Raw genomic sequence first — 13,300 nt, 5'->3', positions numbered from 1 at the left:
CACTTGGATGATGTCGTCCACGATACCGAGCAGCATACATAGCACTCGCCCGTTGGGCATTTTGATCACAACAGCCGTACATCAACACGATATCGACCTTTTCCGCAATTGGTAAACGGTCCATTTTGTCACGGGTAATCTATCACGAAGCAAATACCATCCGCACTGGCGGAATGTTACGTGATACCACGTACTTATACGTTTGTGACTATTACAGCGCCATCTATCACAAAGCGAAAAAAATGGTCCAACTAAAATATTCATATTAAAAAAAAACCGCAGTTGATATCCATTTGACCTATGGCAGCGCTATCTAGCGGGCCAACCATAGCGCCATGTGGTTTCCCCCTTCAAAATACACGAGTTTCATTCTTTGTACTTTTTTCGTTTGATGCTTATTTCGTGAGATATTTGGCCCGGTCACTATCAATGGACCACCCTGTAGATAATGGATGTTTGAGGCACGAAAAGGTCTCTGGAACCATATACTTTCATTTGATTAAAGCACCTCTGCCTGGGTTTCTGGTAGCATCCGCAGTTCCGTTCGATGCTAAGGAGCTATTCCAATTCAGTTGGAAGACCTCTGAAATGCTATTCCAGTTTATAGGGAATGCCAAGTGGACTGAGGTGTGAATGGGAAGTTGGGTTGAGGAGGGAGGAATGCTGGAGTATTCTGTGCAGTTGCGCAAAGCCACTGTGGCAGGGTGGAGTAGTGGTCAGCGCATCTGTCAAGTGAGCAGGAGACCTGGGTTCGAATACCGGGCTCTGTATAAATTTCCATTTTCCCTTGGGTTCACATTTACACTACTGGCCATTAAAAACGCTACACCACGAAGATAGCGTGCTAAAGACGCGAAATTTAATCGGGATGGTTCAAATGGTTCAAATGGCTCTGAGCACTGTGGGATTTAACTTCTGTGGTCATCAGTCCCCTAGAACTTAGAACTACTTAAACCTAAGTAACCTAAGGACATCACACACATCCATGCCCGAGGCAGGATTCGAACCTGCGACCGTAGCGGTCACGCGGTTCCAAACTGAAGCACTTAGAACCGCACGACCACACTGGCCGGCTTTAATCGAGAGGAAGCAGATGCTATGATATGCAAATGATTAGCTTTTCAGTGCATTCACACAAGATGGCACCGGTGGCGACACCTACAATGTGCTGACATGAGGAAAGTTTCCAACCGATTTCTCATACACAAACAGTAGTTGACCAGCGTTGCCTGGTGAAACGTTGTTGTGATGCCTCGTGTAAGGAGGAGAAATGAGTGCCATCACGTTTCCGACTTTGGTAAAGCTCGGATTGTAGCCTATCGCGATTGCCGTTTATCGTTCCGCGACATTGCTGCTCGAGTTGGTCGAGATCCAATGACTGTTAGCAGAATAAGGAATCGGTGGGTTCAGGAGGGTAAAACGGAACGCCGTGCTGGATTCCAACGGCCTCTCATCACTAGCAGTCGAGATGACAGGCATCTTATCCGCAAGGCTGTAACGGATCGTGGAGCCACTTCTGGATCCCTGAGTCAACAGATGGGGACGTTTGCATGACAACAACCATCTGCACGAACAGTTCGACGACGTTTGCAGCAGCAGGTACTATCAACTCGGAGGCCATGGCTGCGGTTACCCTTGACGCTGCATCACAGACAGGAGCGCCTGCGATGGTGTGCTCAACGACGAACCTGGGTGCACGAATGGCAAAACGTCGTTTTTTCGGATGAATCCAGGTTCCGTTTACAGCATCATGATGGTCGCTTCCGTGGTTTGGTGACATCTCCGTGAACGCACATTGGAAGCGACCATTCGTCATCGCCATACTGGCGTATCAGCCGGCGTGATGGTATGGGGTGCCACTGGTTACACGTCTCGGTCACCTCTTGTTTCATTGACGGCACTTTGAACAGTGGACGTTATATTTCAGATGTGTTACGACCCGTGGCTCTACCCTTCATTCGATCTCTGCGAAACCCTACATTTTAGCAGGATAATCCACGACCGCATGTTGCAGGTCCCGTACGGGCCTTTCTGGATACAGAAAATGTTCGACTGCTGCCCTGGCCAGAACATTCTCCACATCTCTCACAAATTGAAAACGTCTGGTCAATGGTGGCCGATCAACTGGCTCGTCACAAGACGCCAGTCACTACTCTTGATGAACTGTGGTACCGTGTTGAAGCTGCTTGGGCAGCTGTACCTGTACTCGCCATCCAAGCTCTGGCTCAATGCCCAGGCGTATCGAGGCCGTTATTACGGCCAGAGGTGGTTGTTCGGGGTTGTGATTTCTCAGGATCTATCCACCCAAATTGCGTGAAAATGTAATCACATGTCAGTTCTAGTATAATATATTTGTCCAATGAATACCGGTTTATCATCTGCATTTGTTCTTGGTGTAGCAATTTTAATGGCCGGTAATGTATGTCACGTGATTTTCGGAACATCAGTCGATACTGTATAGAGCCCTGCAGCGTATTGCGAGTACCGCCTGCTGAGCCCCGGCTGTGCCTTGGCGTGTTGCAGCGGCGGGCCTGGTGCTGGGGTCTGCGTCGCGGCGCTCTCCGCCCGTGGCCACGCCCCTGGAGCCGTGCCGCGGCGCGCCCTACCTCAGCGTGCCGGCGCTGCGGCTGCCGCTCGCCGTGCCCGCCGTCGACCCCACGCTGCTGCACCAGGTGAGCTCGCAGTGCACTACCACCTGCCACGGCACTTCCACGTCAGTCTCACACCAGTCTCTTGCACCGCTTTCTATTTCGACGCCTTCTTGACACTCTGTGCACATTCCTTACTTCACAAGGGAAGCAATTGAAGTGCTACGGTCGCAGGTTCGAATCCTGCCTCGGGCATGGATGTGTGTGATCTACTTAGGTTAGTTAGGTTTAAGGGGGTAGGACGTCAAACGGGCTTACTTAGAGCAGGAGGGGCATCACAGGACATTTTAATTTCCCCTGTCTATACTTTTACAAGTAAATTCAGAAAACTTTGTCAGCATGACCAGGAAGGATTCAGTATTCACACTCATAGCTGCGGAAGTTCAAAAACATAACAAAATAAATTCTTTTACACGTGAAATTTCATCATTTTTTTCACTTACTATTGGGTGCATTTGTTGCTATAGGTACACTTTTCTTCATAAGTAAGAGAGACTGTTCGATGAATTTTGCACAGCATACAAACCATACTTACAGGTGTCTGAAACTCTAGAATCTATTTAACTTATAAAAAAATGAATGAGCTGTTACGTTTTAAACTTTATGTTTAGAAAAAACTCAAATTTTATGGTTAATTATCTCAATTTTTACCACAGTTTTTAATAGATTTGGAAAATTCTAGAGTTTCTTACATCTGTAAGTATGGTTTGTATGCTGTGCAAAATTCATCAAAGAATCTCTCATACTTGTGAAGAAAAATGTACCTATCGCAATAAACGCAGCCAACAGTATGTGAAAAAAATGATGAAATTTCATATCTAAAAAAAAATTTATTTTGTTATGTTTTTGAACTTCCACTGTTATGAGTGTGAATCTTCAATCCTTCCTGGTCGTGCTGACAAAGCTTTATGAATTTATTTGTAAAAGTATAGGCACTGGGAATTAAAATATCCTGTGGTACCTTTCCTGCTCCAAGTCGGCCCGTTTGACGTCCTACCCCCCTTAAGTAGTTCTAATTTCTAGGGGACTGATGACCTCAGAAGTTAAGTCCCATACTCCTCATCAAAAAAGAAAAAAAAATTAAGTGCTGCTGCTTACAGAGGTGACTGTGGACTCTAATTATTGGACGGCAGCAAAATTTGGCAAATATGCTTGTGCGTCAGTGCGGAACCGATTTACGCTGGAAAAAAATAGTTCCAATTTTTACCACCCGGTGCAAATCTGGCGCTGTGTGTTGTTTGTATCATGGTATGAGTGGACAGTATAGCTATCGAGAAAATGGAACATGCACTGTTAGTGAAATTGTTTTATGTGAATGCTAGCAATTACAGTGCTGCGTTGAGAGAGAATCGCTGACTGAAAAGTCGTATCTCATTAAATGGTTTAAAAAATATAGTAATGAAATTTCAAAACACTGGTAAACTTGGTGTAGCACCTGAAGAGGAAAGTATCCTGTCCCAGAGGAAACTACTGATGATGTTGCCGTTGCTGAAACTGACCATGCAGCACGTGTCCCGCATAGTGGTAGTGTTTGTGCAGTGTCACGAGATTTGTCCATCCGATGGTCAACAGTGCGGAAACTATTGCAGTCAATTTTCAGGCACGGATCGAAGTTAATAACATGTGGGAAGGCAATATTTTATGGAGTCATGAGGCACCTTTTAAACTGCAGGGTGCAGTGGATACACAGAACTGCCGAATTTAGCGTCCTGTTAAAACGCGTGCCGTGCACGAAGAGCCTTCAGTCACTGCGCGGGGTGGACTCACAGACGCCTTTACTGTCGCTCCGTTCTTCTTTGAAGAGAATACACCAGACAGCCTGTCAGATGTACCATGACGTCTGCACGTTATCGAGACCTCCTTGTATAGCATTTGATTCCCGCTTTGGGAGAGCGCGAATGCGTGGAAACCACTGACTTCATGAAAGGTGGTTAATAATAAAATCAACATTATGCCTTTCTCACTTATTCGACCTTTTCTGATCATGTCTCGTTCCTAATCCGTTACATATGGAAACCTTTCTGTACGTCTTTCTTGCATTCACAGCGCCAAATTCGCACATGGTGTCCAGAATTGGAACTTTTTTTTCTGCGTAAATCGGTTCCGCTTTAAAGCATGTCCAGCAAGATTCACTGCTATACGATTATTATAGCCCACACTGGACCTCCGTAAGCAGCTATACTTAAATTATAAGCACCCAGTGTAATACCACCTCTTATAACGCGTATGCTATTTGTTAGTTAGTTTGTTACATGTTTACTAAACTGTAGCTGTGATAGTGTTCCTAATGTTTTGTTTAGGTAATATGTCTCAAATTTATTTAGTCGTCACCGAAAAAATCCACTACTTTTACACAAATGAATGCGGAATGTGAAACGGTTTTGCTAGTTTACACGAAGTTTTTCTTATGAATTGTTGCAAGGTAATATTACTCTCGCCGGTCCTATATTTCGTAAAGGTCAGTTAAATGAAAATGAGATTGATGGAAAAAATAAGTAAACTGTTAATGATTTCAAGAGCAATCACTATAATAATACATTTATCCCACTGTGAGACAAGACGGTCAATGCTTTCATGGAAAAATGTTTGCAGTTGCCAACGGAAACATGATTGTACCCAGGCGTACGACTCTTCGTCCGAAACAAATCGACGGCCATCAGTGTCTCTCTTCAGGGCTACAAAAATGTGGAAATCGCATAGGGAGACAATGTATGGAGGATGTGTAATGGCTCCCCAGCAAAACTTCTGCAGCGCAATCGAAACAACCTCGGCAACTTGTGGGTGAGCATTATCCTACAACAGAATGATACCGTCCATCAACACTCCTGGTCGTTTGGAACTGATGGCATGCTTCAATATTTTCAAAGTGTCCATGTATCGCTGTGCGTCAATTGTGACGCCGTGTTCCAGAAAGTCAATGAGCAGTGGACCCTTGCAGATCATCATGTCTTCCCTGGAGCTGGCGTACCTGTTGTTTTCACTGCGCTGCGGAAGCTTCGCTGGAAATCCCTTTACGCATTCACTAAACACTCCCATTCTTTCCCCGTGCGATTTCGATATTTTTGAAACCTTGAAGAAAGACATTCGTGGCTGGAGATTTGCTTCGAACGAAGAGGAGCAATCATGGTTCCATAGGCAACCACAAATATTTTCCATGAAGACTCTGACCACTTTATGATACAGTGGGATAAATAAACCGTTTAATAGTTATGACGATTACTTTTAATATAACAAACAGTTTACTGTAACCCGTAAACCCAAAATTTCACAAAGTACGTAAATTTCTTCACTAACTGTTTCACGAGAAAACTATTTCATGGAATCATCGGTCCACTACAATACTCATCTTGATCTTGTGATCCGTTACGGCCTCAGTCCATCTCCACGCTGGTCTTTCTACATCACTTCTACCCTTGGATTGATCTCTGAGGATTTTTCTTGGCTCTAATTATCAAGAAAATCACCCCCTCACATTAACGATTACCTAATTAATCTGGACCGTTCTGAATACAGCAACATCTAAAGTTATCACGGAAGCTAACCTGCACAAAAGAACACACAATGAATATTGGCTCTTTACAACACTAAAGAAAGCAATACATTGCTCGGGGACAACAATAGAAGCGCTGCTTCTGCGTCTGTGAATATTACATAGATAAGATAGCATCAGTGTTTACATGGCTCATTGGTGGCTCTTCTTCTAATTGCCATCTAGCACAATATAGGATGTTTCAAACACGTCGAAAACACCATACCTGCTGATTTTGAAGACACTCCACTGATCATTTGTCGACAAGCTCACCTCTTGCATGATGGCGTTTCTGTACAGCTCACGGGTACTTGAATCAAATGTTTCCTGGATAGGTAGGAGTAGACTATTTGCTTGGTCTTCACGTTCACATGATTTTAACCCCATCGATTTCTACTTTGGGGCCACTTAAGGTCATTGGTGCGCTCATCTCTGTCGTCTCACATGAAATCACATCAGAACGGAATTGTGCCAGGTTACGAGGAAACATGCAGTCCTCCCCGAATTTGGGATCGTATTCACAGGACTAAGAGATAACGAGGTAAGGCCTCGATTCAAGCAGGAGGTGGACATTTTGGACTTCCTTGAAAGTAACTATCTGCAGGAATGATTTGCTACAGGTTGTATGTAGCCTCTGCGAGGGCATTAAACAACTGCGGACCTTTTTCATTTTTATTTCTGTTCAAGGGCAGAGCCTCTGCTCCGATCGCGCTGTTACACGCTGCCATTACCCAGTTTGGAGTTTTATAAAGAGACGGCCTGGAACAAGGAGATTAGCCAAGGCTATAATGAACATGGTATCTTCTGCCGAGGCATGTAGTCCTCTCTAGATAGGCAACATGTAAATATAAAAAGTTGGTAACTACAGTCACGTTTGGCCATTGAAATTTGCAAGAACATACAAAAGACTTAATTTCTCCGGTTGCTTTCTCATACACGCTTTCGTAAAATGTTCGTCAATCATGCTTTCATTTGGAAGACTGTGAGCAAACTACTCACTAGCTAACAGATATTAACACTTTAGCTGGCATATGGTCACAAGAAAACTTCAGCAGGACTCTGAATTTAAAAGATGTGTGGGATAAAAAAAGTTGACAATCACTGTTAACCGAAAATACTCTGTCATCTATGTCTCTAAATCGTCCTTGCAAAACAGAACCTGAAATTAACCTTCAAAATGAAAAACTTGCTCACCTGTGGTTCAGTCTGTAGGTGTTTATGTAATGTTTTGAAAGTGTTTTTCCTAACATAATTTGGGCCCACTCATTCAGGTTACCGTGAACACACACCTGTCGTCCAAGATAACAAGAACCATGTTCACATACTTTCCTGATTTGACCAACACTCGACCAGCTTACCACATTCCTGATTTGAGCAATACTCTAGCATGCTACCACACCTCGACTGGGCCACTAAATGAGCAGTCTTAATCCTACAGAAAATGCCTGAGATTATTTGGAACAGCACGTGAAAAGTAATGGTCAGCATGCCTCATTTTGGTAGTTTTGCTGCATATAATCAGTGGATGGCGTCAGCTGTATATGGAATACCTGATGAAACTAGTTGACTCTCTACCTCGACGGTGCTAGAGTTTATACAGGATACGATGACTAATGCCCCGAAGCGAAGGGCGAGTTCATTTGTTTATTTGGAAGGGGGAAGGCCGACATTGTTTACCCGCTTCCCGCTGGTCCTTAACGCACTGCGATGACAGAATAAAAGCATAGGCCTTGCAGTCTTCCTAAAACTGTTTTACAGAAACTATTTGGTGAAACAAATTCATTTTTGCCTTATGTATAGAATTAGCTCTGCAGTCTTTCTCAAGCTATTTTACAGAAACTATTTTGTAAAACAAATACATTTTTGCGTTACTTACAGCTTCACATGTCAGCTACATGACAAGCCCATTATTTCGTTAATGGTCATAGTTATCGTGATAATTGTATGTAAGTAAGACACTGCGCGAAATTCGAAAAATTTTACAATAAAAAATAGGGGTCGCTATGATTTTGTGTTTGGTCTATATTAATATGTTGCTGTGTATGAAATTTAACTAACATATTGAATTTTTCTTTAGGCTTGGGTGAAGGTCTCTGTCTGTCACTAATCTTAAGTAAATTGATCTGATATAGCACACTCATTTGCGATCACACGCACTAACGTAAAGCTGGAATATATACCATCAACATTCCTCATCTTTCATAAACGGATTCAGATATAGAAACGCCATTTTTGAAAGTGATAGCACACAAAATGGATAGTATTTTAGCACATGGTTCTTATGAAAAACCTCATTATCTACCACGATATTCCAGTTACTAAAGACTTTTTCTATGAAAGAATGTAATTTTTAAGGGCCATTAATAGCTGGTAGAATGAGAAACGCTGTGGGTCTTGAAACAGCATAAGTGAGGACATTACACGTTTATTTTTGCACTGAGGATGTGCTTTTTCATAAGCTATTAACTTTATTTTTCCTCAGGTTCTTTTTTTTCCTTTCAAGGAGTAGGTGTAATAAGGTCTCTGTCATCTATCCATCCATCTCTTACGAGGTCTAGCTAGTTCTCTCTTTCCAGTCATTCGATAACTCAGTATCTTTCTTTGCAGTCTGTTTTCTCTCAGTCTGTCAACATGATCCTTCTATTTCTTTCTATACTCTTCTATCTTGTCATCAAATGAAAATTTTTAAAATCTGAACTTATTGTTTCATTCCTTATTTTATCCATTTTATTACAGCTTCTTACATATTTCATGAACTTCGCTTCTGCCACTTATGTACGTGAGTTTTCATTTAATGTTGCTGTCCATGATTTGGAACCACATACAAGAGTAGGTACAGCCATAACATTCTAGTAATTCATTTGTGTTTCTTTTCTTGTTTTTCTTCCCAAAGTTCTCTCAGTTGTTTCCCTTTCCTTTCAACGTTTTCGTCATAGCTAGAACTAATATCACATCCTAGATAACTGAAGTGAGATACTTGTTCTTAAATTTTCTAATTTATTTTTGTTTTCGATCTGACTGGATTCTTTCCTTTGAAACCCATTATCTTTGTCTTATTTGCAGGTATAGTTAAACTTAATAAAGTATGGTTTCAGAATTCTCTCGCAGTTTTGTCCGTGCAACTCCACTGTGTTTTGGCAAAAGAAGCGAATTTTAACATGGCAGCAAGAGAAATGCTCGTTTTATGCAAAATTCGCCACTCATGATGTTTCTCTTAAAGTTACAAACGGTTAACAAGCCAGACTGAAAGAAATCGATGCTTTTGTTGGATTTTCAGCGGAATTTTTTCTAGATACTAACCAAAGCAGAAGTGACAGTATATCTTCTTGAATGGTCACCTTGCACGTGTAGCCATGGAGGGGCTCCACTTAATCATCACAAAAAATCTGATCATACGCTTCAGTTTAGGATGGCATTTCCCCTACAGTGCCTGCCCATAACCCTCACCACTGCCACTCTCCCCACGCATGCCCCGCCAATTGCACATCTACTGGCCACATTATTCCATGCACACTCTACATGATAATACCGTGATGTCTAGTCCGCCCACTTAGCTCAGTGGTAACGTGCTTGCCTCCCATGCAGGGGGCCTGGGTTCGATTCCCGGCCGGGTTGGAGATTTTCTCCACTCGTGAGCTGAGTGTTGTCCTCATGATCGTTTCATCCCCATCACCGGCACGCAAGTCGCCCAGTGTGACGTCGACTGCAATAAGACTTGCACTTGGCGGCCGAACTGCCCCAAATGGAGCCTCCCAGCCAGCAATGCCATAGGATCATTTCATTTTATACGATCATTTTATTTCATTTTCTGGTGTGTGACTAATTTTTCGTTTGATTCGCTTTTGAGACACTTTCAGTTACTTGGCTGAAGTATAGAAATATCATCGATGATTTTGCAGAGAGTTTTGATCACAGAGCATTACCGTAAACTGGGAGATTACAACGCGGCGGTGTTGTGTTGCAGTACGCGGTCGCTGCGATGTACCAGGCGGCGCCGGCCGGCCCTTACCCGCTGGGCCTGCAGGCAGCACTCGCCGCCGTGCACCGCGACCGGCTGCAGCACAAGAACCACAGCATCGCGGACCTGCGGCTCAAGGCGCGCAAGCACGCCGAGGCCCTGGGCCTGCGCCACAGCACGCTGTAGCCCGCGGGCGGTCGAATGGAGCCGTCCGAACCGGAGCAAGGCGGCGGCAGCTCTGGCACCAGCTGAGCCCCGGAGAACCACATGGCCGCTCAGTAGTGCCAACTACACATCAACACGATTTAGCTGGCGGACCGTCAAATGGGGCCACCTGCACTTAAGCAAGGTGGCAGTTCTGACGCCAGACGAGGCTGCCCAGTCACGTTGCTCCTCAGTAATACCAATCGCACGTAGCCAACAGGGTGTCAAATGGAGCCACCTGCGGCTGGACAAAGGCGGTTCTGGCACCAGCTGAGGCATCCTGCAGCTGCCAGATGAACCTTGTGGCTCCTCATTTGTGTGTTGCTGGCTGAGGAGGCTCAGCGGTCACCAGTTGAGACAGCAAACAAGAGGCCACGGGGCCACTGTACTACTCCTCAGTAGTGCCAACTGCAGAACAGCACACAGTATTCCCCAGAGGTTCACCAGGACCAATGGTGCACCTTCTGAGGTATCTAACAAATGACGCAACACTGCATAACTCCTCGCTAGTGCTAACAACGAACACAACACTGTGTGGACTATTTCGACAGTAGCATCATGGTGGAGTGTCCCTATTGAAAGTTATGAGTTTGTCTTGGCGCAGTGCGAATACTGAGAATACAAACTGAAACATCATTTCAGAATGTCATATACTGAAAGTGATGTTCACCCAGTAAACAACTGAACAGATCGAAGCAAAACTTCACAGTTCAAATTTCTCCAAATGGCTTCAGTCTAGATTCACATATGAACTGATGCTTGAGATTGTACTGATCTGCTTACTGTGAGAAAACTTTCTGTTTAATTTGGAAGTCAAAGACTTCATTCCAGTTCTGACATGTGCTAGTGAATATGTGATATGACCTTCTTGCCTGTAAAATATTTAAAAAACTCTACGTAATAAAACTATTTGTGTGGCTAATGTATAATTAATTGCCATACTGAAACTTCACTTGTCCATAATCCATCAGTGTAATTACCAACAAGGCGTTAAGGATTTGGTGAGCATTTAATTTTTTAAAAAAGAAATACCACTTTCATTGCTTTTAAAATGAAAGTTTTGTTTACAGCAGATAATACATCCAATTTACATAATCTACAAAGGAGAAAGTTTTCAGAAAATATAAGAAACAAATGTAAATAGCTTTGGTGAAAGAATATGATTTAACATCTCCTTATTTACAGCTCTGCTAGACTGGGACTACAAAATATTAATTTTCTTGAATTTGGCTTTTGTCTGTGGTAGCAAACAATGCTTGTTGGCATCTGAACTGATGAAGTCCCACTGAATAAAATGTTTAACTCAAAGTTATTTATATCGGTACACAAGTCTTACAGACAAAAAAATTAAATGTTTGTTCAGACACCTGTAGCCTTTTAGAGTCTCCAGAATTACACATTAAGCAAACAATGCCCCCAAGTCAACACCAATCGTCTATTTCGTAAATGAAGATCAAATCGCTTGTAACGAAACTATGATGTTTGAAGCCTCAAGTAAGCCTTACACCATAGCTTTCGGGTTGTATGTCGTGGTGCAACGCTAGCCAGTAGTTAGAAAAATAATCGAAATTCATTTGTAAGAGTGATGTGACTGTCATCTCAGACTATTACTACTGATACTGAGCAATTTAGAAGAATTATACCATGGTACTTGATCAGTATGATGGCATTTACCCTCGTTATATTGAAATCATTACCAGACTATTGCAGTTTCCCTCATATTACTTTCACGTTCTACAGACAACATATAGGGTACCACATAGTCTTTTTGTTCGTACTCGTAGTCAGTAAATACGATTTCAACGTTCAGTAGTCTTTCCTGCCTAATTATAGAGCTTGTAAACTTCCTTCATTGCAAACTATCACATAGGGAATAGTTAAAATTACAGTATATTACCTCAGTGTGTCTATTGTTCCACTGAATCAAATATCTTTTTTGTATTGCTCTATCTCTGTTAGAGATGGAAAAAGTTTTCTGTTTGCAGGCCAGGTTCAGAGTCTTCCTTATGAGACAGGCTAGTAAATTAAAGAATAAGTGAAGGAATTACAGAAAGAGATACACCTCACACTTTGCAGACAGAACGTTCCAAAGACGTCCACACAAAAAAGTGCTCAAGTCTTTGGTTTCTATAGAGGTAGTTGCATTCTAAATAAACACAAGAAAGCTTAAATTTGGCGTTTAGTTAAAAGCAGTTGGCTCATGGGGGATAATTGGTGCAGTCAAAACGTTTCAGCCACATCAAGCAAGCATTACTTTATGATCTCACAGACCGCAAATACCCTGTTTTCTTTTGCTATAATACCTGTCACAACAAAACTACCCTTAGTCGAGGATCGTTTTTGCACAGTTAGAATTTTTTTTTTCTTCAACGAAACTCTCAAATGGCACGACTTTCTCGTTCTTGCGGCTTTGGAACGTTCACAACAGTAGCCTGAATATTTTGCACTGTAACGCCACTGCAGCTCATGCGTATTGGAAACTGCGGTGCCTTCTTTGCAAAATAACCAGACAGCTTTATTATCAGCACCTGCATAAAAAATCATGTTGTTTACTGATTGTTTACTTTTCGGTACACTATATCCAACATTTTCCATCATACTGATATGCTTCAATAATCGTTCAGTTCGACAAAATTACTATCTTCCACACAAACGCTAAACAAGTGAACTGTGGAAATATTGTTGTCATATGACTCTCAAAACAAACAATGCTGTGTCAGTCACATTATTGATTTCTTATTTAACTCGTCTTTGTTACAATGGAGTGAACTAACTACAGGCAACCACAAAGAAAAGAAAGTTTATGCATCTAAAGAAAATGGGGTTTTGTGGAAGCCATTTATGTTGGTACCGTTGGCGACTATTTTAACGACTTTTTAAGCAAGATTAAATGAAGAAATTACAGAAACAGATATATTCCACATTTTAACGAAACGTCATCTTCAGACCTGTTGTTTTGGA

General features: G+C 42.5%; 1 protein-coding gene across 1 annotated transcript in view; it reads left to right on the top strand.

Annotated features, from left to right (window-relative positions):
- LOC124798941 (short stature homeobox protein 2-like) overlaps nucleotides 1-10,321 on the top strand; it is a 183,661-nt gene extending 173,340 nt beyond the window's left edge. The window contains exons 5-6 of the mRNA XM_047262474.1: nucleotides 2,524-2,672; nucleotides 10,142-10,321. Of these exons, the coding sequence (XP_047118430.1) occupies nucleotides 2,524-2,672; nucleotides 10,142-10,321 (329 nt within the window). The remainder of the gene's footprint in view (nucleotides 1-2,523; nucleotides 2,673-10,141) is intronic.
- The last annotated feature ends 2,979 nt before the right edge of the window (nucleotides 10,322-13,300 follow it).

This window comes from Schistocerca piceifrons, chromosome 5 (genome assembly GCF_021461385.2).
Source record: "Schistocerca piceifrons isolate TAMUIC-IGC-003096 chromosome 5, iqSchPice1.1, whole genome shotgun sequence".
NCBI classification, from domain to species: Eukaryota; Metazoa; Arthropoda; class Insecta; order Orthoptera; family Acrididae; genus Schistocerca; species Schistocerca piceifrons.
This window is presented reverse-complemented; position numbering and strand designations above follow the sequence as displayed.